Source organism: Schistocerca nitens, chromosome 9 (assembly GCF_023898315.1).
Source record: "Schistocerca nitens isolate TAMUIC-IGC-003100 chromosome 9, iqSchNite1.1, whole genome shotgun sequence".
Lineage (NCBI taxonomy): Eukaryota > Metazoa > Arthropoda > Insecta > Orthoptera > Acrididae > Schistocerca > Schistocerca nitens.
In genome coordinates, this window is record NC_064622.1 from 86,768,776 (window position 1) to 86,796,487 (window position 27,712).

General features: G+C 43.1%; 1 protein-coding gene across 1 annotated transcript in view; it reads left to right on the forward strand.

The window, feature by feature from the left end:
• Positions 1 to 27,712, forward strand: part of LOC126204024 (somatomedin-B and thrombospondin type-1 domain-containing protein-like) — a 388,740-nt gene that overhangs the window by 57,882 nt on the left and 303,146 nt on the right. The window contains exon 3 of the mRNA XM_049938451.1: positions 9,050 to 9,241. Within this exon, the coding sequence (XP_049794408.1) occupies positions 9,050 to 9,241 (192 nt within the window). The remainder of the gene's footprint in view (positions 1 to 9,049; positions 9,242 to 27,712) is intronic.

The window sequence follows — 27,712 nt, forward strand, 5'->3', positions numbered from 1 at the left end:
TCCACTTCATCTCTAACAAAAGATGTGATCACCTGAGTTGAAAATTAATCGAGTTGCGACTGTTTGCCTCCGGCCGGCGTTCTTTGCGTTCCCGAACAATGACTGTCTTTTATCTCCTAGCGATCCTTAGGGGTGACGCCTCCCGCCGGTATTGTTCGTGCTGTCACAGCGCCGGACTTGACTAATAAGAGTTATCTCTCAGGTGGAGGAGATGGAACCAATTTGTTCCTGCTAAATACAGAAACTAGCGAATGCTATCAACAGTTCCTCCTACAAAAAGAATACTCCATGCTCTTTCACGGCGTCGTTCTCTTATTACTGCTGAGGAAGAGAACGAAACGTTCAAGTACGAGACTCAGTGGCCATCAAAATTAGTAATATTTACACTTTTTATTGTTACTAGTTGACGAGCCTGGACTGACTTGTTATCCTTCTGCCGTGAAGCAGTGCCATACGCTAAAGAGAAAAATCTCATTGTATCGACGCACGTTGTTTTATATACGTGTTTAGGAACGTGAATGATTTCTCGAAGTGTGGGCGCATGACACAGTGGTTTCTTGACGATTACTTCCGTACATCGAGTTTTATAAATTTCTATTAACTTTTCAGAAATCTCAGACATTACAAGAGATGCTTTCTGTTGATACTGCGACGGTCACTCTATAACGCTTATTTTAAAAAGAGTCGTTCTGTCACTGCCTATCTTTTGAATCGCTGATTCACAGGTGGTTGGTACGTATTGCCACTTCAGATTTTATACCAGGTGCTGCTAATTTCAGTTCTATAGATTCTGTCGTTCTATGCACGTAAATAAAAAAAAATTCATTGTGGTTTTCTTACCTACACGTTATGAAATTCTCTAGCCGAGAATCTGAAGCAGATGCGTGCAGTCCACATCTTGAACCTCTTTAACATCAGTTGCAGCCGGAGTGTTCCTCTTGGTGATGAGTAATACGTCTCTCCTTCTCCTCTACTCCCAACCTCACGAATGATTCTGCTATTGAGGTGGTGGAGATGTTGCAACCTCTTTTTGTGTGTTGGGTTTACTGAACCAGATCACAACAGCTTGGTACAAACATAAAATTATGTATACTGGGGAATGACAAAATAACTAGTCAATAAAATTCTACTGGGTGTGTCACCACATTGTGAAGGAGTAAAATTCTTGGTAGTTTCGGCCATTGTTGCCAGTTAGCAAGAAAGCCCTGAGGAAGTCCATTTGAAACAGCATCCCAAATGTCAGAGAATTTCACAAATTGACAGTGCTGTCATATACTCAGAATGATTTTACTGACTGCGACAACGGCGCGGAAGCTTATGCTTACAGACAACATAAATAGTTTGAATAATAATTTAAAGTTATTTTACGATGTCGACATTGGCACAATACTTAGAGCTGTCGAACATCAACTACGGCCAAAACAGAAGGTATGAAAGAAGCCAACGAATTTTGGAAAGCGTACACCTGGAGATTAGAGTGTTTACTCAACCACCAGTTTTCATATGCACACGTTAGTAACTCGCATCAACTCAAAAAGAGCCTCATCTATTTGAGGTTCTTCGTGACACAACGAAAGAGCAGTATTTGTTAGAATGGGCCGAGTCAGTTTCACGAAGTCTTGCAGTGCTGTGAAGAAACAACAGGAAACCAGAAAGTTGTTTACATTTCATTTTTCTTTCTCCTGACACGGTTATCTCTGATGCCTATCCGATGTAAGGGGGAGGGAGTTGAATCACAGTTATAGTAGGGGAGGGTGTTGTTTCTTAGAGGACCGTGCACCTAGGAACACATGATGTTGTTTGGTCGGTACTTCAGTCTATTCATTGATTTTAGAATCATATGAAGGAATGGTCACTAGAGACCACCACAAATAGTCTCCGCCGTTTTCTACAGTTTTTGTTGTTCCGTGACAAGTTTTTGCTCTTTCCAGCATTTATATGTGCTGTGTGTTAGGGGTAAAAGTGCAGACATGTTTAATCGTAAGTGAGAGCAGTGTACTGAACAACATTACATCAGTATTTACTTCATCTGTAGACTAATAATTACAGCTTTGAGGAGTAGTGGTAGTGTGCCAACGGCCTTACCACAGTGGTAACACCAGTTCCCGTCAGATCGGCGAAGTTAAGCGCCTTCGGGCTTGGCTAGCACTTGGATAGGTCACCGCCCGGGTTTGCCGAGCGCTGTTGGCAAGCGAGACAACCTTGACAGGCCAATTGAGGAGCTACGCGATTGAAAAGTAGCAGCTCTGGCCACGAAAACTTAACAACGGCAGGAAGAGCGGTGTGTTGACCACATACCACTCCGTTCCCGCAACTGATGACGCCCAAGGGGTGAGGATGACACGGCGTCCGATCGATACTGCTGGGCTTTCAAGGCCTCTTCCCACAGTGTTTGTTTTTTGATTAAGAATAGTATGTTTTTAGGTTAGTTAGTATCTCCAAGTTGGTTGGTTGGTTGTTTTGGGGAAGGAGACCAGACAGCGTGGTCATCGGTCTCATCGGATTAGGGAAGGATGGGGAAGGAAGTCGGCCGTGCCCTTTCAGAGGAACCATCCCAGCATTTGCCTGGAGTGATTTAGGGAAATCACGGAAAACCTAAATCAGGATGGCCGGACGCGGGATTGAACCGTCGTCCTCCCGAACGCGAGTCCAGTGTCTAACCACTGCGCCACCTCGCTCGGTTATCTCCAAGTACCTGTGACAAAAGCAACCCATTAATGCTTAGTTTCCACTTTGTGGTGCATTTACGATTGCACACAAAACATGTGGTAGTATATTATGTGACATGTTTGTGGGAGGACTCTTGGACGCGGAGAGAGAAAGCAACCAAGACTTTAAAGTGGGTGCATATTAAGATACCAATGATCACAATAGCTGCACATAAACTCCTAACGCAGTGTACTTAGAGATCTACACGTGTAAATGTTGTATGTTGTATTCACGCTATTTGCAATACATTGTTAATTCTTCAGTTACAGAATTTTATGGCAAATAAAATTAGATATATTTCAAAACTAATTGTATGGATTGGGACAATTAAGCCCTGCATCATAGATCATGAACCATTGGATACCTTGAAACGGAGGGGGGGGGGAGGAGTTTTATAATCGAACATGTGATACTTGCAAATGAACTGAGTTTCGTTAATGTCTTAACGATTTTACCAATCTGGAAAATGGAAATATGTGTTAGTTTGCAGTAGTTTCAGTTTAAAAATGTATTTGCCTCGTAACTGGTAACCAGTTCTTGAAAATATTTCTGCTTAATGTGACATCACTTACTGACTATTCATTGGTAGTAGATAGTAATGTAACAGTCAGACGAAATATGTTCAAGATAATAACTGAATACAGTGTTGACTAGATTTCCTCGATTTTAACAATTTTAAAATTCGGAACAAGATTTGTTCCTTGGTACAGAGCCATGTAGTATCTCCGAACATCTTTTCACATCTGGAATAACCTTAATGTCCCAGGTCAGTTTTTATACTTTCAGTATTTTCTTTAAGTCTGCTGCACAAAGAAAGCGAAAGCCAACATTTAAAAATGTGATAAGAAAGTGTGTTAAACTTATATTAAAGGACTCGTAAGGTGAATGGGTCTGAAGAGTGTTCCCAGGAACAACACTCTACCCTTCGCACTCCTATCTCAGAACTTATCAGCTTCCTGCGCGCCTGATACTTTCGAAACCTCGAAACCAGGGGTAGCTTCTTATTAGCGGCCGGATTGTATTGTAGGGTTATCCTTTATGGCAGATTAAAAGTCGCCAGTCCTTAAACCATTCTTCCTCAGTCAGTCCACAACATGAAATCGGAGGATGGTAACCTTGTTTTCATTACAGATACAGCATCAATGGCCTCCTTCGCCAACTGGTCAACTTTATATCGTAGTTGTATATCAATGGTTCAAATGGTTCAAATGGCGCTGAGCACTATGGGACTCAACTGCTGTGGTCATCAGTCCCCTAGAACATAGAACTACTTAAACCTAACTAACCTAAGGACATCACACACATCCATGCCCGAGGCAGGATTCGAACCTGCGACCGTAGCAGTCGCACGGTTCCGGACTACGCGCCTAGAACCGCGAGACCACCGCGGCCGGCTTGTATATCAATCCTGCATGATCTGGACTCATACAAGGGAAATTGTATACCCGTTAGTTTATTTTGCGGTAAATCCTGTATAATGTCTTGAATTTGGATTACCATCACTTCGCGTTTTCAATAGACTCCAATACGCTTTTCGATTCTGATATGGGTGGTTACAATTAAAGTGCGTCTACTCATGAACGTCCAGTGCGGGCTGTAATTATAGTATGAGAGCGTCACTTGATAAATTTATCGCGAAATATGGGAGAGAGTGTCACAGAAATGATACAGGATTTGGGCTGGAAATCGTGAAAAGAAAGGCGTTTTTCGTTGCGACGGAATCTTCTAAAAAAATTCCAATCACAAACTTTCTCCTCTAAATGCGAAAATATTTTGTTGACACCCACCTACATAGGGAGGAACGATCACTACGATAAAATAAGGGAAATCAGAGCTCGTACTGAAAGATATAGGTGTTCATTCTTTCCGCTAGCTATACGAGATTGGAATAATAGAGAATTGTGAAGGTGGTTCGATAAACCCTCTGGCAGGCACTTAAATGTAGTTTGCAGAGCATCCATGTAGATGTAGATGCCAATGCGTTAATGCGGAACCCATTAACGCCGGAAAAAAATTAATTTCAATTTTAGCCATCATGCACAAATCCGGTGCTGTTGATCATGTTGTTTTAGGTATGCCGCATCTCGTCGACATCTTCGGTGCTCATATTGAACATATTCTGTAACGAGCAGTTAATGAAGAAATCAACGTTACGTCTTTGTCACTCATTTGACCGTTTCTACCCACGTCCCGTTCCTAGTGCGTTACATATCGAAATATGTCTACACGTCCTCCTTGCTTTCACAGCGCTGGATTTGCTCCTAGTGGCCAACCTTAGAACTTTTTTTTAAAGCGTAAATCGCGTCGGCATTAAGGCATTATCATAGTTATCAAGTTTCGCTGATATACGGTAATTATACACCACACGGGACTTCTGTGAGTACTGCAGTTTAATTGTAACCATCTGGTACTAACAGGTTCTGGAACACCGGATGACGACCAAATATGAGAGTCTCTCATATCGCTGTCACTGTTGTATTAACCGCTGATGCAACCAGATGGGTGTTACAAATTTAACGTGTGTATGCGTGTATCAGTCTGTAGCATCGTAGCTCCCAAACGAAAGGTCTTATTTCAATGCAGTTTGTTTTTTAATTTAAAATCTGGTTTAATTGGAATGGTTCTTAGCTAAGTTCTGTGGACGTCTGTTTACTCGTTTAAATTTCATTAAATCAAGTGCAAATAATTTCCGCCAGAGCGTTCTGTTGATATACATTACTTAATACGTAAGAGTTACATTAAGTTACACAGTACGAGATTGTACAGCCGAAAAAGATCAAATTTAAAGTCCGTCAGAACATAAGTTTATCTATTACGGTTGACCAACAAAGATGATTTTGCGTCTTTTGAAGTCGCCCGTTTCAGCACTTACGACGCAGAAAAAGGGTGGCTGTGACTCAACTGTAAAAGATAAACATACACTTTCATTGGTTTTTGCAGTTATCTTTGAGGTCTTCGTTTCAATATTAAATCGAATTATTTTTTCCTAATAATTTAGGCTGCCTATTGCAAGAGAGCGCAATGGCAGCCCACCTTCTTCCGACCTGATTTAGAATTATCGCTACTGCTTATTGCTTATGTTACATAAATTAGCTAAATACGTGCTAAACATAGTCAATAAATATTTGTGTGAATTAAAAAGAAAAAAGAAACACGTAAATCACATGCGTGAAAAATTCTCAATTTTGTGTTTCGTCCCGGCAAGTATTTGTGTGAATATGGGGATGGAGTGTCGATCATACGATGTGTAGTAGTAAAATGTAAATTTTAAGGACCATGAAACGTAACCTAAAATTGAAAAAAAAAGACACAAGGAAAACCCCTAAAAAGTAAAAAAAAATACGTATTACCCCTTTATTTTAATATAAGTAGTAATGTTTTGATCCAAGCGTCGTCGCGTTGGTGAGACCGCTAAGTAAACATAATTAAAAGAGAATACATCTAAGTATGAAATTTAAATACAAGTAAGCTACCTGCACAACGTAGGTAAATATCAAAACAACAATATTAAATCGTCGAGTCTAAGCCTGAATGAATTTACTCCGAAAATTTCGCAGTCTAGAAACGACCGTCAAAGGCGCCTGCCTGTTCGAGTCGACGCATACTGCACACGGCGCGATCCGTTCTCGGGGTTTTAAAGGAGCGTGAGTTGGTACGCTACCGTCAAACCACTGCAGGACAGAGGCCTCGTATGACAGATAACTGCGTGAAACTAAGTTCGTACGTAATTGTTTAAAAATTTGATGTAAAAGTAAACAGGTAACTGTATTCTTTAACAATGTTAGGCTAATTTAAGGACGGACTGGTTTTCGTATTTTATGCAGGGATTTCCACAATTCATGTTATGCACTTGTAGAGATTGTAGAGAGAACATAGTGGATCAAGTTTTACGTAGGAACGCATATCCCGAAACGTCGTCCAACGACGGTACAGAGCATCAAAGTTATAGGCGCCAGCGCCTGTACATGTACAGGGTGATCAAAAAGTCAGTATAAATTTGAAAACTTAATAAACCACGGAATAATGTAGATAGAGAGGTAAAAATTGACACACGTGCTTGGAATGAGATGGGGTTTTACTAGAACCAAAAAAAAAAGAAAAAACAAAGTATTGCTAGACGCGTGAAAGATCTCTTGCGCGCGTCGTATGGTGATGATCGTGTGCTCAGCCGCCACTTTCGTCATGCCTCACCATAACTCCAGACATGCTTTACAGTGCTGTTCACAACATTATTCCTCGACTACAGCTATTGTTGAGGAATGATGGTGGACATATTGAGCATTTCTTGTAAAGAACATCATCTTTGCTTTGTCTTACTTTGTTATGCTAATTACTGCTATTCTGATCAGATGAAGCGCCATCTGTCGGACATTTTTTGAACGTTTGTATTTTTTTTGGTTCTAAAAAATCCCTTGTCATTCCAAGCATGTGTGTCAATTTGTATCTCTCTATCTACATTATTCTGTGATTTATTCAGTTTTCAAATTTATACTGACTTTTTGATCACGCGGTACATACAGGGTAATTGTGTGATGATGTTACAAACTTTCAAGGATGATGGAGGAAGATAAATGCATCAGTTGTAGCTAAGATTATACGGTAGGCAACTTGTGATAGTCTGGACCAAAACAAGAAAAAATGTCTGGTAAACGTGGGCTCTACGAGTGCTCATAGCTCCTCAGGTAAGCTCTTTAGGATCCATGGTTATTTGACTTTTTTCCTTGTTTTTATCCATACTACCATCTCTCAAAGTTGGCTATCCTAAAATCTTAGCAACAACAGTGCCAGTAATACCTTAAAATCTTAGCAACAACAGTACCATTACATGTATGCTATTGTCAGAAATTTCAGAACGGTTTTCGCTTGTAAGTTGCGACTCGTTCGTTTCCTGTACAAGGACACTTACCTCAAATTGATGCAATTATCCTTCCCCACCATCCTTGAAAGTTTGTAACATAATCACGCAATCACCCTGTATATACATACATTTACAGGCGCCGGCGACTGTAACTTCGACGCGCCGTAGTATCGTTGGATGACGTTTCCGAACACGCTTTCCTATGAAAAACGTGATCTCTCTACAACCTTTAAACGTGTGTAACATTAACTGTGAAACTGTGTAATAAGTAGTTATAGCTTCGATAGCTATATTGAGGTGTAGATGTGGGACGAACAGGACTGGAAGAGATGACGCCAAACAGGAGAAGCTTATACCCAGCAATAATGAAAGTATGATTCTAGGAAGGATAGCTACTGCTACCTTCTTATTTTTCTATTTACGTAGCGGTCCTCCAACGCGACAATTCTTGGATCAAAAATTGCTAAACTTAAAGGGGCAACAGATTTTTTTTTTGTTTTTTTGTTTTTTTTTTTTGAGAATGAGATTTTGGCTCTGCAGCGGAGATGTGCGCTGATAGGAAACTTCCTGGCAGATTAAAATTGCGTGTCATATCGAGAGTCGAACTCGGGACCTTTGCCTTACGCGGACAAGTGCTCATATCAGCGCACACTCCGCTACAGAGTGAAAATATGATTCTGAAAGTATCCCTCAGGCTGTGGCTAAGCCATGTCTCCGCAACATCATTTCTTCCAGGAGGACTAGTTAAGTTCGCCGGCCGATGTGGCCGAGCGGTTCTAGGCGTTTCAGTCTGGAACCGCGCGACCGCTACGGTCGCAGGTTCGACTCCTGCCTCGGGCGTGGTTGTGTGTGATGTCTTTAGGTTAATTAGGTTTAAGTAGTTCTAAGTTCTAGGGGACTGATGACCTCAGATGTTAAGTCCCGTAGTGCCCAGAGCCATTTGAATCATTTCTATGTTAGGTTCGCAGGAGAGCTTCTGTGAAGTTCGGAAGGTAGGAGACGAGATACAGCCAGAAGTAAAGCTGTGAGGACGGGTCGTGAGTCATACTTGGGTATCTCATATGGTATGCCGGCACAGTCGCTCAGCGTGTTCGGTCATAGAGTTGGCTGGTCTCTGTAATAAGAAAAAAAAAACTGTGTGGAGGGATCAGCAATGAACTTCATCAGATGTCATGTGACATCCGCTGCGACCAAATACCTCCCCCCCCCCCCCCAAAAAAAAAACCTAAAACAAATGGTAGAGAAGTCACCTGCGAAGGCAAAGGTCCCGAGTTCGAGTCTCGGTCCAGCACACAGTTTTAATCTGCCGGGAAGCTTCATATTCTTTTTGATTTTTATAGATTTTTTGTATCGCTTTTTTTTAAATTTATAGTTTATGTTTGACAGATTGATACCTCTATTTGTCCCTTAACTGTTTAGCCCCCACGCCCTGTGGAGCGACGACGTCTGTGATGAGCGTGTGCTCTGTGCTTTGCGTTGCAGTGGTGGACTGCGCGGTGACGGCGTGGGGCCCTTGGTCGGAGTGCGACGCGGACTGCGGCACCGGCATGATGCGGCGGTCGCGCTCCGTGCAGCGCCAGCCCGAGAACGGCGGCAAGCACTGCCCCTCGCTGCTGCAGAAGCGCGGCTGCCAGGGCACGCGCTGCCCGCACAGCAACAAGTCCGCGCTCAAGGGTGAGCACCTGCACTCTGCTTGTCGTTGAAACGTCGGCGATCGTTCAGTTAGGGGAAGTGATTTATTTCTGCTTTTTGTTGTTGTTGTTGTGGTCTTCAGTCCTGAGACTGGTTTGATGCAGCTCTCCATGCTACCCTATCCTGTGCAATCTTCTTCATCTCCCTGTACTTACTGCAACCCACATCCTTCTGAATCTGCTTAGTGTATTCATCTCTTGGTCTCCCTCTCCAATTTTTACCCTCCACGCTGCCCTCCAATGCTAAATCTGTGATCCCTTGATGCCTCAGAACATGTCCTACTAACCGGTCCCTTCTTTTTGTCAAGTTGTGCCACATACTCCTCTTTTCCCCAATTCTATTCAATACTTCATAATTAGTTATGTGATCTACCCATCTAATCTTCAGCATTCTTCTGTAGCACCACATTTCGAAAGCTTCTATTCTTTTCTTGTCCAAACTATTTATCGTCCATGTTTCACTTCCATACATGGCTACACTCCATACAAATACTTTCAGAAACGACTTCCTGACACTTAAATCTATACTCGATGTTAACAAATTTCTCTTCTTCTGAAACGATTTCCTTGCCATTGCCAGTCTACATTTTATATCTTCTCTACTTCGACCATCATCACTTATTTTGCTCCCCAAATAGCAAATATCCTTTACTGCTTTAAGTGTCTCATTTCCTAACCTAATTCCCTCAGCATCACCCGACTTAATTCGACTACATTCCATTATCCTCGTTTTGCTTTTGTTGATGTTCATCTTATATCCTCCTTTAAAGACACTGTCCATTCCGTTCAACTGCTCTCCTAAGTCCTCTGCTGTCTCTGATAGAATTACAATGTCATCGGCGAACCTCAAAGTTTTTATTTCTTCTCCATGGATTTTAATACCTACTCCGAATTTTTCTTTTGTTTCCTTTATTGCTTGCTCAATATACAGATTGAATAACATCAGGGACAGGCTACAACCCTGTCTCACTCCCTTCTCAACCACTGCTTCCCTTTCATGCCCCTCGACTCTTATAACTGCCATCTGGTTTCTGTACAAATTGTAAATAGCGTTTCGCTCCCTGCATCTTACCCCTGCCACCTTTAGAATTTGAAAGAGAGTATTCCAGTCAACACTGTCAAACGCTTTCTCTAAGTCTACAAATGCAAGAAACGTAGGTTTGCCTTTCCTTAATCTTTGTTCTAAGATAAGTCGTAAGGTCAGTATTGCCTCACGTGTTCCAATATTTCTACGGAATCCAAACTGATCTTCCCCGAGGTCGGCTTCTACCAGTTTTTCCATTCGTCTGTAAGAATTCGCGTTAGTATTTTGCAGCTGTGACTTATTAGACTGATAGTTCGGTAATTTTCACATCTGTCAACACCTGCTTTCTTTGAGATTGGAATAATTATATTCTTCTTGAAGTCGGAGGGTATTTCGCCTGTCTCGTACATCTTGCTCACCAGATGGTAGAGTTTTGTCAGGATTGGCTCTCCCAAGGCTGTCAGTAGTTCTAATTAAATGTTGTGTACTCCCGGGGCCCTGTTTCGATACAGGCCTTTCAGTGCTCTGTCAAACTCTTCACGCAGTATCGTATCTCCCATTTGATCTTCATCTACATCCTCTTCCATTTCCATAATATTGTCCTCAAGTACATCGCCCTTGTATAGACCCTCTATATACTCCTTCCACCTTTTTGCTTTCCCTTCTTTGCTTAGAACTGGGTTTCCATCTGAGCTCTTGATATTCATACAAGTGGCTCTCTTCTCTCCAAAGGTCTCTTTAATTTTCCTGTAGGCAGTATCTATCTTACCCCTAGTGAGATAAGCCTCTACATCCTTACATTTGTCCTCTAGCCATCCGTTTTTAGCCATTTTGCACTTCCTGTCGATCTCATTTTTGAGACGTTTGAATTCCTTTTTGACTGGTTTCAATTACTGCATTTTTATATTTTCTCCTTTCATCAATTAACTTCAATATTTCTTCTGTTACCCAAGGATTTCTATTAGCCCTCGTCTTTTTACCTACTTGATCCTCTGCTGCCTTCACTCCTTCATCCCTCAGAGCTACCCATTCTTCTTCTACTGTATTTCTTTCCCCGATTCCTGTCAATTGTTCCCTTATGCTCTCCCTGAAACTCTGTACAACCTCTGGTTTAGTCAGTTTATCCAGGTCCCATCTCCTTAAATTCCCACCTTTTTGCAGTTTCTTCAGTTTTAATCTACAGTTCATAACCAATAGATTGTGGTCAGACTCCACATCTGCCCCTGGAAATGTCTTACAATTTAAAACCTGCTTCCTAAGTCTCTGTCTTACCATTATATAATCTATCTGATACCTTCTAGTATCTCCAGGATTCTTCCATGTATACAACCTTCTTTTATGATTCCTGAACCAAGTGTTAGCTATGATTAAGTTATGCTCTGTGCAAAATTCTACCAGACGGCTTCCTCTTTCATTTCTCTCCCCCAATCCATATTCACCCACTATGTTTCCTTCTCTCCCTTTTCGTACTCTCGAATTCCAGTCACCCATGACTATTAAATTTTCGTCTCCCTTCACTACCTTAATAATTTCTTTTATCTCATCATACATTCCTTCAATTTCTTCATCATCTGCAGAGCCTGTTGGCATACTGTTGTACTACTATAGTTGGCATGGACTTCGTGTCTATCTTGACCACAATAATGCGTTCACTATGCTGTTTGTAGTAGCTTACCCGCACTCCTATTTTTTATTCATTATTAAACCTACTCCTGCATTACTCCAATTTGATTTTGTATTTATAGCCCTGTATTCACCTCACTAAAAGCCTTGTTCCTCCTGCCACCGAACTTCACTAATTCCCACTACATCTAACTTTAACCTATCCATTTCCCTTTTTAAATTTTCTAACCTACCTGCCCGATTAAGGGATCTGACATTTCACGCTCCGATCCGTAGAACGCCAGTTTTCTTTCTCCTGATAACGACGTCCTCTTGAGTAGTCCCCGCCCGGAATCCGAATGGGGGACTATTTTACCTCCGGAATATTTTACCCAAGAGGACGCCATCGTCATTTAACCATACAGTAAAGCTGCATGCCCTCGGGAAAAATTACGGCTGGAGTTTCCCCTTGCTTTCAGCCGTTCGCAGTACCAGCACAGCAAGGCCGTTTTGGTTAATGTTGCAAGGCCAGGTCAGTCAATCATCCAGACTGTTGCCCCTGCAACCACTGAAAAGGCTGCTGCCACTCTTCATATTTCTGCCTAAGTTGGAGGAAACTTCTTAGAGTTCCATGGACTGCAAAGATAACCAACAGATCAATATTGGAGCAAATGAAACCAGATTTCTCCCTGGAAGGTCTAATCTTAAAACAAAAGCTAACCTACTTTGGACACACAATGCGAAGGCATGCCTCGCTGGAAAAAACATTAATGCTGGGGAAGATTGAAGGAACTAGAAGAAGAGGACGTCAGAGGATGAGATGGATCGATGGCATCACAGAAGCAATGTGTTCCAACCTGGAAGGTCTACGGGAGAAAGTGCAAGACAGGAAAAAGTGGCGTGATTTGGTTCATGGGGTCACGAAGAGTCGGAACCGACCATACGAATAGAGAGAGAGAGAGAGAGAGAGAGAGAGAGAGAGAGAGAGAGAGAGAGAGAGAGAATAAATAACCTAACGTGGAATGACCACGTAAAATTAATTGCGGGGAAAGGAGATTCTAAACACATATTCATTGGAAGAATCCTAAGGAAATGTAATTTATTCACGAAAGAAGTGGCTTCCCTCTGTCGATCAGTTTTTGAGTGCTACTCACAGGCCCCCCGGACTAAGGCGTCCTGTCACGGTTCGCGCGAGTCCTCCCGTCGGAGGTCCGATTCCTCCCTTGGAGATGGGTGTGTGTATTGTTCTTAGTGTAACTTAGTTTAAGTTAGATCAAGTAGTGTGTAAGCTTAGGGACCGATGACCTTAGCAGTTTCGTCCCATAAGATCTTACCACAAATTTCCAATTTGCTGGTCATCAGTATTGGACGCATCTCAAGTTAGATTAGTGGTGTAGACAGAGAAGCTGCGACGAGGACGGGCGTCTTTCGTCACACAGGAGCGTTAGGTATGAAGTTCCTCAACAAACACTAACAGTAGACGCTACAGAAAGAGTCGTTGCGTGTCACACAGGTTTACTGCTGAAAGAACCTACATCAAGATACTGATTTGATGATTATGTTGTACTGTTCCAGATTTGTGTCTTTTGAAATTCATCTTTGTTATAGATGTCTGTTTTTGTAAACCAGAAAGCTTTTTGCATTTTGTGACAACGGATTTCGTAAACAGGTTTTTTCGAAACCGGTTTCCCGAATGGCTTCGCCTAGATATTTGTGGTGGTAAACGCTCTCCATTTTCCGTATTTAATTACTGGAATTTTCGGTGCTACGTTGTTGCTAGACCAGTGTTTCTGCTGCTTCTTTAAGAATTACTGTTTTTTTTTGTGCTGTTTGAATGTCCTGATATACGACAGCCCGATCGTTTGCGAAAGCTAAAAGTTTATTCTAATACTGGTTATTAATGATTTTATTGGTTCGTCAATTTTGGACTCCGATTTCAGTATTCGCCATCGTGCATTAATTTTTCTGAGACACAACTGAAAATTAATACGTCATCTTGTATCACTCCTGTTTTAATTTCAAAATGTTCTGAAATTTGTTCACTGAACTTGACAATAAAGCTACCTGCAAAGTAACCATGGGGCTCCGGGAATACCATGATATGGGTGTCCAAATCATCACTGGACCATCACCATGTTTCAGTATTGGGACGCAGACTCGACCAAAACTTGGAAACAGTGTGAAAAAGTTGGAAAAAGTGTGAAACAAGACTCATCCGACCAAATGACACTTTGGATTGCCTTATAGTCCAAATTTTATGGCTTCGGCATCGCATTATCCTGTTACGGGCATGTGCTTCACTGGTGTCCGGTTTTCGAATTCCAGCTGGTCCATCATCTCCCATCTTATGGAGCTCTCTTAATGTCGTTCTGGTGCTGACAGGATTCGCGAGAGCGACATTCAGTACTGCAGTGACTTCTGCAGCTGTCGTTCTCATATTTTTTCGCCATGATCCTCTTCAGTGAGTGTCCTCGTTGTGACTTAGTTGATGATGTTTTTCCTCCATCTGTGTATGCCGTGTAAGTATTAGATACTGTGTTCCTTGAAACGCCAAACTCTTCGGCTACTATTGTTATGGAACCACCCAACATACGAGGAGCAACAATTTGCTTACGGTAGAACTGACTTAGCTCCGACACAATGCATTCACAGCTACACAGAACACTTCTCCGAGCACGACTGATGCTTGCAATGCATTGAGGACATTGCACAGGTGTCGTTCGTGGTCAAATACCGGGTGGTTATAATTAAACTTTCCTTATTCAGCATTTTATAACACGTGAACTAATTACCGTACGAGAACCAAACAAGGACATGGGGAATAGAAATGATGCAGAATCATTTCAATTGGAACAGTTTTAATGTGGTGCTACGGTACATCACACCATTACATATCGGCACCATTATTACTACAAAAAGGGCTCAATATGGCGCCCATAAGTGTCCAGAAGAGTCTGAAAGCACAGGATTGCACTCTACACTGCAGAAAGAAGAATTTCCGTAGGTATACTGGCTACTTTTGTATGCCGCCTGGGAGGCGGCGCGTGGGTAAGGAACAGGAACAGGAAAATGTACTAATCTCTCGGTAGTGCAAATACGGTTTAAGCACCTTTACTAGTGGATAAACATATGCAAACATATTACATAACTTGCAAGGTGGTGCAAAGTTGAAGCGAAGTGTCCTTGCTGGCTGCACCTGATCAAATGGGGTGAAGCAGTCGCGGAGCTCGTAGACCTCGACAGCACCGGCTAGTAGAGGGTGCTGTCGGCGGTGTCTCTTGTAGTGCCAACCTAGCAGAGCGGAACTACGTTGTGGCATCGCAGCTGTCGATACCACAGCTACCTCTCTTAATATGCTGCACTTACAGAACAGCACATGTGTGCATGTTCCCTTAGTAAACCCTGTCTTTCAGGTAGAGCTACTGAAACGTCCCCTTAGAAAATTTATGAATTACTGTGCTGATAAACCTCTTACATTATTTGATTTTGAAACAGCTGAGCAGAACTGAACGTACTTAGACATTTCGCTCTTTACCTATTCTGATCAACACTAAACTGACACACAATATTTTTAGCGCAACGCAATCTGACTTTCAAAAATCCCTACAAAAGAATGGCCCTGACTAACAATAACCTATACCTTTCATGAATCACTTACCTCACATAAATCTTCATTACTCGAACTACTGCAATACAGCAAGCGCCAATACTGGCAGCTAAATAAAAGTTTCTAACTACTGAAGTCACTAACTACTGATAGGCATAGTTAGCAAATGAAAGATTTTGATAGAGAACAAACAATGTATTTACCTTAATAGTGTTCAAATGTAATAATATATCAGTTCATGACATCCAGTCTTACAAATTTACTGTCCCTGATGGATACACGTCCAGATCATCCGCTCTCAAAACTCCGCCATCTCTCTCCCCACATCCACCACTACTGGCGGCTCACCTCCAACTGCGCAACGCTACGCGCTGTTCACATCCAACTGCCCAACACTATAATAGCAAATTCGAACAATGCAAACCAGCCACAGACTGTACACAGCACAGACAGTGATTTTCATACAGAGCGCTACGTGGCGTTACCAATATAAAAACCTAAACAGCCTACTTACACTACAACCAGAAATCACAGGGAGTGAGATCAGGTGATAGTGCCCGCCAAGCATTTGGAAACGTTCACCTGATAAATCTATCGTTTAAAAATGTGTTTCGGGCCAGCAGGTGAACTTCACGAGCGATCTGCGGTGATGCCCCTTCTTGCATGAAAGCTACTGAGTTCAATGCATCTCTCCTGTAGGGCGGGTATGACATGCTGACGAAGCTTATCGCAATAACGCTGGCCGATCACACTCAACGTCTTTGGTCCTTGAGCGCCAACCTGTTCAAAAAAGAATGGTGCAATGATGAAGATAGCCGCCAAGTTACACCATACGGTGACACGTTCCCCATACAGAGGAACTTTATGCACCGTGACTGGAGGTGAAGATCCCCATACTCAACAATTCTGTGTGTTTACCTCATCCGTCAGAGAAAAACGAGCTTCGTCTGTCCATAGGATGGTCCAGGGCCAGCCCTCGTCAACTTCAATCCTTGCGAGAAAGTGGAGAGCGAAGTCAACACGTCCTTGTGCGTCCTATGGTGTAAGCTGCTGTACGATATGGATCTTGTACAGATACCTTCGGAGGATGGCTCGAAGCACCTTCCCTACAGTGGACCATGGGATGTTCAATTGTTGTGACACAGCACGCGCACTGCCTGACGTTCGGGAATTGGGCGCAGCGTTGTCTGCTATAAAAACAGCGATTTCGTCAACCACCTGTGATGCAACGGGTCGTCGGCCCCTTTTCGGAGCGACGCCAAGCTCTTCATCATTCTCCGCACAGCAGGAGGAGAAAGAGGACCCTTCCGTAATCCTTTCAGACAGCAGCATTCTCGAAGTGCAGTTGCAGCATTACTTTCGTTTTGATAGTAGAGTCTCACCGATAATGCCCTGCTCGTTTTGTCCAAGGTCATGTTGACACATCAACAAGTGCACTGCGACGGGTCAGGTGTGTCTGACTATGAATCACGATGACTGACCACGGCACCTGGTGGCCATAGTTGGAACTGAACGATGGCGCCGTGACGCATGGAAATCATGCACACCATACTCTGGACATTAATGCAACCAAGTTTTGTACTCGTACGGTAATTAGTTTCTTTGTTATAAAATGCCAAATAGGGAAAGTTTAATTATAATCACCCGGTACAACAGCACAAGCCGCAGACTTGGCTACCATCTACATTTATGTTCAACTATGTATTTCTTAGCAGCTGAACGGAGTGGACAGTGTCTTGAAAGGAGGAGAGTATAGATTTGTCAGGAAGCCGTTTCTGAAAGTATTTGTATGGAGTGTAGCCATGTATGGAAGTGAAACGTGGGCGATAAATAGTTTGGACAAGAAGAGAACAGAAGGTTTCGAAATATGGTGCTACAGCAGAATGGTGAAGATTAGATGGGTAGATCACATAACTAATGAGGAGGTATTGAATTGAATTGGGGAGAACGGGAGTTCGTGGCACTACTTAACCAGAAGAAGGGATCGTTTGGTCGGACGTATTCTGAGGCATCAAGGGGTCACCAATTTAGTGTTGGAGGGCAGCTTGGACGGTAAAAGTCGTAGAGGTAGACCAAGAGATGAATACACCAAACAGATTCAGAAGGATGTAGGTTGCAGTAGGTACTGGCAGATGAAGAAGCTTGCACAGGATAGAGTAGCATGTAGAACTGCATCAAACCATTCTCTGGACTGAAGACCACAACAACAACAACATGTATTTCTTGTGGTGTTTACATATTTTTCCGTAGCCTCTTTAGCACAGTGATGGTAATTCTTACTTTGTGGAACATTCGTAATGACAGTTTTTTGAGGAAACACGCGATTTAATTGTGATGTAGACAAGTCTTTGCAGGAACAGTAAAAAAAGAACAACATAGAAAACGCTGAGACATTATTTGTTACCTGAATACTTTATTTGTGTTTGGCCTACAGACGCAAAATGTGATCAGTAGCAACGGAGACCGGCAGCTGGACAGTCAAACCATAAAGTGAAAAAACAGATGCGCGTATTGAATGTACGATTCATAGCGGCTGGCATCAGGAAAAGTAACGAGGCCGTATCAGCTCTCGTGAGAAGTATGGCGACAGGGCGTCGATACGTCGCACAGGAGCAGACGGCCGACGTATCACTCGGGGGTCAGCCTGAGGTACGGCCAATAAATTCGCAGGTGATTCTCCGGCATTACTCAGCACGAACGGTGACCTCTGCGTCCAAAGTGGCTCCGCTGGCAGGTCATCAGCACGGGCTTCGGTCGTTTGGAAGTGTTCAGTACACCGACACAACCCGTCTAATTTCCAAAAGTTTCTTCCGACTGCATGTACATCTACATCTACATCTATATCAATATTCCGCATGTCAACTGACGGTGTGTGACGGAGGGTACTTCTGATACAAGTTATTAGTCTCCACTTCCCTCTACCACTCGCGAATGGCGTATGGGAAGACGACTGTCGGTAATCCTCTGTATTGGCTCGAATTGGCGCGAGATCTATATGCGATGAAGTAATATATGTTGTCCGACTTTCCCCGGACAGCACTCTCTCGAAATATCAGTGGTAAACCTCTCCGTGATGGACAACGGCTCTCTTGTAACGTCTGCCAATGGAGTTTGTTGAGCTTCTCTGCGACGATCTCGTGCAGACTGAACGATCCCGTGACGAAACGCACCGCTCTTCTTTGGATCTTCTCTATCTCTTCTGCTAGTACTACCTGCTAACGGTACCAAATTGATCAACAGAACGCAAGAATCTGCCGCATAAGCGCCTTGTAAGCCCTTCTTTACTATTTTCCTGTTAGTTTCAATCTGGCGTCTGCTTTTGCCACTGTTCGCGTTATGTGGTGATTCCACTTACGGTCGCTCTACATAGATACTCCTACACATTTTACGGCAGATACTGTTTCCTGAGAGGCGTTGCTGAAGTGAAAGAACATGGCATCAACCCGAGCGCCGATGTCTACAGCGCTACGGATCTCAGGGAGGAACAGAGCGAGCTTCCACAAGATCTCTGTTTGCGGAATCCATGTTGATTTTCATAGAGGAGATATTCGTTCTCCAAATATGTCATAATGCTTGAGCATAAACATGTTCCATAATTCTACAAGTGACTGACATCAACGACATAGGACTGTAACACCATGCAACGAGATTTTGTTGAACTTAATTTTTTCTGGTTTCTGGTGCATTACGTTTCAAAATACTATGTAAACACGATTCTGCAGACGGGAAATTGTTTTTAGGGCAATGCTTTGATTTTATTTCGTAATTTTAGGAAAATATATTGATATGGAACAATGAATGCTCGTTTTCATATGCCCCTGAAACGAAACAAAAGACATTGTTAAAAAATTTTAATGCAGGGAGTATATATGTAAAAACTGTTAAAGTACATGAAAATGTTTACATGTCATGTATATGTGCTTAAAAATATCTTGTCTTCCTACGTTTCCTCTTGTAAGTTACATCACTCTCTCTGATTACTCCCCAGATGTAATCAAGAAGTATTCGCTCATTATACTGTCCCTGGTACTTTCTTTCAAACAACTGTAACTCCTGAAGGAACCTTTCACCCTGTTCCTCTGAATTTGCAGAGAGCTTCGAAAACATCTAGACACGGGTGGAGTACGTGGAGACCCTCTTCTACATCCCTGTAATTGTCCAACTTCTGATTCCCTAGGAAATCATTCACTACGTTCAGGAAGCTCTTTTAGGCTTTATTTTAACTAGTAGGTGCTTGCAGACGAATGTGTCATCACGAACCAATTTTTTCACTTGGAGACCCACAAAAACCCCACTATCAGCCTATGAGAGTTTGGGGCACACATTCTGAAGGAACTTCATTGCACCTGATGTGTACCTAATGCCTCCACAAATTGCTTGAGGAGCCCAAGCTTAATATAGAGCGAAGGCTTCAGAATCTTTCCCTGCCTCGCAAGGGGATCCCACTTCATGTTTTTCTGGGCAACCCATAGCTCCATTCTCAATGGTCACTCAACAGTCTCAAAATATCTGCCTGTATCGCTGCTATCCTAAAGATTGAGAAAGCAGGGATTTTTTTTATGTTTCCTCCTTGTAATCCCATCAAAAATTCAGTCATTTTTAAATCCCAATTACATCCCACTGATGTTCAGCATATTTTAACACCGGAAGTTGATGTTGAATACTTGAGTAACTTTCTTCTAGGGAGTCGAATGAGTGACTAGAATTGATGGATACATTGACGGATACTTATTTCCATTATGAAGGAGAACAGGTTTCAGCCTCTTGCAGGAGCTAATCGATGAAGATTGGCCAGTGCTAGTTAAACCCTGTTTCTTTCAAAAGTACCACATTGTGGGAATAGCACAGGTTATCTGTCAGAGTGAAGTGTTGTGAGAAAGTTTCATAGCGTTTCCTTTGGTTGGATATCTTGCAAATCTTATCCAATAGGCTCCAGTGCTTTAGTCTCGATGTTAGGATTTCCGCATTGGATTTTGTAATACCTAGATCCGTGATCCAGCCATTTAGCTCATTTTGAATGTGGGGAAGTGAACTGTAGCATCTTAATCCTCTGAGAAGTCTCTTTCGTGTTCTATTTCGGTATTTGATTCATTACTGCTGCCTTCACACCTCTTCAGCACTAGAGGAGAAGGAATAGGAAGCTCATCAACGTGTGGAATGGGCCTAAGAGATGAAGGCAGGTATGGATATGAAAAAAAAAACATTGGTTTTCTTTTCCCTCTTATGATGAGAACAGCAACACAGAAATCATCATCATCATCAGCCAATTCAATCATTAGATGATGTGGCCTCTTCGAGTCGTGGATTCAGGTAGGCTTTCAGAAGTCTTCTCCAAGTGGGACGGTCTTGGGCAGTTCTCTGCCAGGTGTTACCAGCGATCTTCTTAATGTCTGTCCCATCTGTCTGGTGGCCTTCCTCTAGGCCTCCGGTGCTCTCTCGGACTCCACTCCAGTACTAGCTTCGTCCATATGTCGTCTTTTCTTCTTCCGACGTGGCCAGCCCACTGCCATTTCAAGGAACCTACTCTCTCTAAGATGTCATTAACCTTCGTCACAGACCGGATGTCATCTGCCCTTTTCCTGTCCTTTCTTGTATAGCCCAGCATTGATCTCTCAATGGCTCTCTGTGCTGTCCTAAGTTTCCCTTTTGTAAATGAGTTCAGTGTCCATGTCTCGCAGCCATACGTCATCACAGGAAGAATGCATTGATCAAATACTGCTTTCTTCAGAAATAGCAGTTGAAAAAGTGATTTGTTGGTTCTCGCAAAAATTTAGGTGTTTTCTCCTCTATAACTGGCCTCGAGAGTAGATCTACAACAACCACACACAACATGTGGTACCCAGTTAATTAGACCTGCATACTGAGCGGAAATTGTTACCATCCTTTATGCTATGCTTTACTGCTTTCAGTTGATGGAGGACACACGTAGCAAAAACAGTTTGTATGATTCTTACAATAACGGGAAGATGCCATTATTCATCAGTAACGTGAATCCGAAACAGATAACATACGACTGAACAGTTTATTCATCTCATGTATTAAGCGTTCTTAGCAAATATAATTTTAACCAATCGTTTCATATAATTGGGCATAAGAAGCAAAGAAACGATCAAACAACACTAGGATTATTCAGTGCATAGTTGTGACCTCATTAATCCCCAACTAGCATAAAATTCACTTAAACAAGCAAAATTTTTGTTTTTTTGCATAGTGTAATTATCTGTATCTGTCCCACGACGTGCTTTGCAAACAGGAAGGACTTGACCTTTTTTTCCAGTCGCTAGGTGCCCCTCGTGGCTCCAGCGGATACTACGACAAACTGCTGCGGGAAGGTAGCAAGGTTCTTTCAAGTAATCTTTGTAGAGACTTACAGGTATCTGACGTTATCCTGATGCCTCTCCATTACTAAGCGATTATAGTTGCTTTTACATTTTGCGATCGGTTATCTCAATATCTGCTCTTTCGACGTTCGTACGATGAATGGAAAAAAGGGGCCGTATAACGATTTGCTGCTGTGAAAGAGTTTCAGAAGACCGAATTTGGTGTTTCGGCCTTCTCTCTGTTACGTTCAGTTTCGGTACCTGCGTGATCACTGAGCGACTGAATAGATGATTTCGAACCACTTAGTGAATTCGACCAAAACTTCGTAGGTTTTTATAGTCAGATCATTCGCGAAACGGCCATGGAGTCGCTCGATATCAGCCTCGTGGCGGCTCTAGGAGTCCACGCAGTCTCCGCAATGGGATCGGCGGTCCACAAGACAAGTTGTGTAGTGTACTACCCTGCAGACTTACTCAGAAAAGTTTGTTGGACAACCTGGATTATTCCTCCAATCTGCATTACTTATAAAATGTAAATAAGGGTCGCCAGCCTCGGTTTGAGCAGCGATACGACTTTAGGAACGTCAGTACTTCTATAAGACTAATTACTATCCAACTGCAGTCCATTTACTTTCAGAAAACTGTCGGATCCAATCACTGGACTAGAAAACGACGCCACCAACAGGCATTACACGGCCTCCGACTAGTATCTAACTATCCACGCCGTTTGTCTCGGTAAATGAAACAAGACAGAAGTCTATTGAATGGCGATCAGTCTGAAGCACGTGTGTCGAGCCCAAACTGACGTTAAGAATTTTATGAAGTGTGGCACAGTGATTTATTTACAACACGTGTGTGCTTCGCAAAGAAACAGCATATGAACAGTCCAGTCACATTAATGTGACCACCTGTCAAAAGCCCGAACTACAACATTTTGCAGGGTAGACTACTCCGAGGCTCGCAGGAAGAGAGTCAGTGAAGTCCTGAAAGGTACCGACAGGGATATGTACTAGGTGTCTCCGTTAAGGGGAGGTTTGCTATCTTTTGGTTCAAAAAATCGACTTTTTTTAAATTGCGTTTTTGGATCCATAAAAGTGTTTAGAATCCACCCCTGAAACGGTTTTTCCGAATACAGAAATGTTGGTTATTCGCAATTGAACTAAAAAATGCACCTGCCTGAAATCGGCCTTTTTCACGCACCAGTTTTTTTTCGGGAATTTCGACTTTGTAGCTGCGAAAAATTATTCTATGTGCTTGCCCTTGACTAAAACTGATAAAGTGATCAAAGAGCTTACGACGTACTACAGCTTGGCAATCCGACGGCATTCCAATTCGGTGGAACAGATGAAGAAGGCAATTTGGGCAATGTATTTCCACAAGTGTTCGACGGATGACCACCCACATCACCAAAATTGTCCGGCTGGGGAAACTAGTTGGTGCAAGTGGCGCATTGCAGAGGCTACCGGTCATCTGGACGAATATCAGCACGACCAGCTGCTCTCCAAAGAAGTTCAAAAAGTGATTCATCCCATCTACGAGGCCCTTTCGGAGGACGAGTTATTGTACCGGTGCTTGGGAGGAAACACCCAAAATTCAAATGAAAGTTTGAACGCGTGTGTTTGGAAGATAGCCCCCCAAGCATTTGCATTCTGGTGCGAAGACTGTGGAGACTGCGACTTTCCTGGCAGTAAGCAGCTTCAACGAAAGGTATTCAGCAATTCTGAAGACCATGACAACGATGGACGTCGCCTTGGGACTCTATTCGACGTAGTTCGCCAAGCATTCGGACGACCACCGGATTCAAGCGGCCGAAAACCCCTTGTCACCGGCCGTACGAGCGGCTCTGGAGCAGCACAGGATGACACAGATCGAGCAGAACGCCCTCTTTGAGAAAGGGTAATGACTAGTTTATGGACCCGGAATAGCAGATTGAACGTAAGTTGCAGAATATTGCATTTACATGTAGTCAAAAGTTCAAACGCGTTTTTCTCGAAATGACTTTTTTTTTATCGCGCGGTATGGTAACTTCAAATCTACTGAACCGATTGGCATGATTCTTTGTTTCCGTAGAAGCTAACTAAATTGTCTAGGAGTTGTACCACTTTTATTGCGGCCCATCAACTTGGCCGACGAAGTCGAAAAGTCGATGGAAAAAACCCTATTTTATTCAAATGGCCGCCATTTTGTTTCTTATGGTCCAAATAAGCGAGGTACAGCTCCTAAAGAATACTTCGCTAACGTCAACTCAATTTTGATTTCAGACGAGCCGGCTGACCTCTAACATACCGCGCGTGGAGGTCTACATCGAAATTTTGTTTCGTTCCGACGGCACTTCTGCCTTTTCTCTTCGACATTTCCGGTGAAAAAAAATTCCAGTTTGTAGAGGAAATGTCAATAAACATTTTGACCAAATTTGACACTGATACCTGTAACACATCCCGAGAAAAAAATCTGAAACTACATGCTTTTTTCGGGCCAAAGATAGTAAACTTCCCCTTAAGGATGCATGGCACGAATAGTTCGATAGAAGTCGTATTACAGATTCCCGGTCTTTTTTTTAAATCCCAGGGGGGAGGGGGTCTGTTGGCCAGGGGAATATGATGTTCTCATCCTGATGTTCTTCGTACCACGCACATATACTGCAAGCTGTTTGACAAGTTGCATGTCCTGCTGGTAGATGTCATTGCGCCGAGAAAAAACGAACTGCACGTAGGGATAGACATTGTCTCTAAGGACAGATGCATTCTTACGTTGGTCCCGGCCTTGCCGCATTGGTAACACCGGTTCCTGTCAGATAACCGAAGTTAAGCGCTGTCGGGCTGGGTTAGCACTTGGATGGGTGACCGTCCGGTCTGCCGAGCGCTGTTGGCAAGCGGGGTGCACTCAACCCTTATGAGGCAAGCTGAGGAGCTACTTGATTGAAAATAGTAGCTCCGGTCTCGTAGACAGACATACGGCTGGGAGAGCGGTGTGCTGACCACATGCCTCTCAATACCGCAGCCAGTGACGCCTGTGGGCTGAGGATGACTCGGCGGCCGGTCGGTACCGTTCAGCCTTCCAAGGCCTGTTCGGTCGGAGTTTAGTTTAGTTTGGGTTTTAGTTTATGTTGATCCATTGTGCCTTCCGGAGTGACGAGATCGTCCAGGGCATACCATGAAATCATTCCTCAGACATAACATTCCCTCCTCCGGCCCGGATTTTCCCTTTCAGTGTGTCATTACTGTACACGCCAATGGCCATCTGTCTGATGGGGCATAAAAAGTGATTCATCTCAAAAAGGCCATTCAGTGGACGTCCAGTTAAGGGGGGTAGGACGTCAAACGGGCCGACCTGGGGCGTGAGGGGCACCACGGGACATTTTATTTTCTACTGTCCATACTTTTACTGTGGTGTCACCGCCAGACACCACACTTGCTAGGTGGTAGCCTTAAATCGGCCGCGGTCCGTTAGTATACGTCGGACCCGCGTGTCGCCACTATTGGTGATTGCAGACCGAGCGCCGCCACACGGCAGGTGTAGTCCAGCTAGACTCCCTAGCACTCGCCCCAGTTGTAGCGATGGTTTACTGACTACATACGCTCTCATTTGCAGAGACGACAGTTTAGCATAGCCTTCAGCTACGTCATTTGCTACGACCTAGCAAGGCGCCATATTCAGTTATTATTCTGAACAGATAATATTGTGAATCATGTACCATCAAGAGCGACGTTCATCATTAATGGATTAAAGAGAAGTATCAAACTAATTACGTCCACTTTCTAAATTCTAATTCCTTGTCATGTTCCAGTATAGTTCTTCCCTCCTCACGCCAGCCTGCATGAGCTAAAACGCGTGCATTTCGGCCCCCACTAGTAACACGGTGTTGGCTCTTCTGCCAACACAACGTTTACAAATAAATTCATAAAACTTTGTCAGCGTGACCAGGAAGGATTCAGGATTAACACTAATAGCAGTAGAAGTGCAAAAACATAACAAAATATTTTTTTTTAGATATGAAATTTCATCATTTTTTCACTTGCTGTTGACTGCATTTGTTGCTATAGGTACATTTTTCTTCACAAGTAAGAGAGATTCTTTGATGAATTTTGCACAGAATACAAACCATAGTTACAGGTGTATGAAACTCTAGAATTTTCCAAATCTATTTAAAACTGTGGTAAAAATTGAGATAATTAATCACAAAATTCGATTATTTTTCTAAACATAAAGTTTAAAACGTAACAGCTCATTCATTTTTTCATAAATTAAATAGATTCTAGGGTTTCAGACACCTGTAAGTATGGTTTGTATGCTGTGCAAAATTCATCGAACAGTCTCTCTTACTTATGAAGAAAAGAGTACCTATAGCAACAAATGCAGCCAATAGTAAGAGAAAAAATGATGAAATTTCACATGTAAAAAAAATTATTTTGTTATTTTTTTGAACTACCGCTGCTACGAATGTGAATCCGGAATCCATCCTGGTCATGCTGACGAAGTTTAATGAATTTCCTTGTAAAAGTATAGACAGTGGATATTAAAATGTCCTCTGGTGCCTCTCCTGCTCTAAGTCAGCCCGTTTGACGTCCTACCACCCTTAAGATACCGGCGTGCATATTTCAGCCACCATCGCCGATGACCAGTAGTCAGCATGAACCAGGTGCCTGCTGCGGAAGTCCGTACAAACCAACGTTCGCTGAAAAGTGTTGAGCAGACACTGTTAGCAGCACCTTGGTTCATGAAGGCGGTCAGTTGCTCAACAGTAGCACGTCTGTTCGCCCGTACACACCTCCGCGGCCGCCATTCGGCCCTGTCATTTGTGGCCCATGGTGTGCCCCAGTGGTCTCGGCGCCGGTTTTGGATAGCGCCATCTTTCCAGGCGTGGCATATTTTATCAACGGCGGCATGCAAACAGTTTAAAAACGAAGCCGTTTCGGAAATGCTTCCACCCTTGGCCACATCAGAAAAATGTCTCCGTTTCCACATTACGACAACGACTGTACGGTTTGTGAGACCTGAGTTTCGCCTGGCGTGTACAACTTTCAAATAACTTCCGGGAATTCAGCCAGGTAACACTTTCAGCGACCGCCGATATTTCGGCGGGAGAACACCCCGCCATTTTCAAGGCAAACTGCGACGGACAGGCGGCGTACATGCAAATTTAAAACCTCGGTTCTCGGACTGAAGCAGGAAAGATAACACACACACACTGAACACAAGTGCCACCAAAGATGACCAAAGTCAGAGCTGTCGATAGTGAGACTATGAATTCGCAGGTGAGGTAGCACAGACTCTGTCCCTCTGTTTTTTGACAAGGGAGCGTGCCGGATTCCAAACGGAGTTTAAACAGAAACCTCCATCCCTGTTAACGAGGTTGCTCGCTAACTTAATCTGCCTCCCTGATAACAATGTCTCAATAGCTGGACGTGCATGCCACTGCGTAAGGCGGGTGTATGTCGTATTCCTTCTAGCTGCGGCATGGTATGTATTGGTCAAACTATCAGGACTGTGGAGGACCGATGCACTGAGCATAAAGGGCACACACGATTACAGCAGCCAAATTGATCTGCTGTTGCCGAACATTGCTTTGATACTGGTCACCCTATGTTATATAATAACACCGAGATACTGGCATGCACGTCCAGGTATTGGGACAGTGTTATTAGGGAGGCAATTGAGATTAAATTAGCGAGCAACCTCGTTAATAGGGATGGAGGTTCCTGTTTAAACTCTGTTTGGAATCCGGCTCTCTCCCTTGTCAGAAAACAGAGGGACAGAGTCTATGCTACCTCACCTGCGAATTCATAGTCTCACTATCGACAGCTCTGACTTTGGTCATCTTTGGTGGCACTAGTGTTCAGTGTGTGTGTGTTATCTTAACTGCTTCAGTCCGAGAACCGAGGTTTTAAATTTGCATGTACG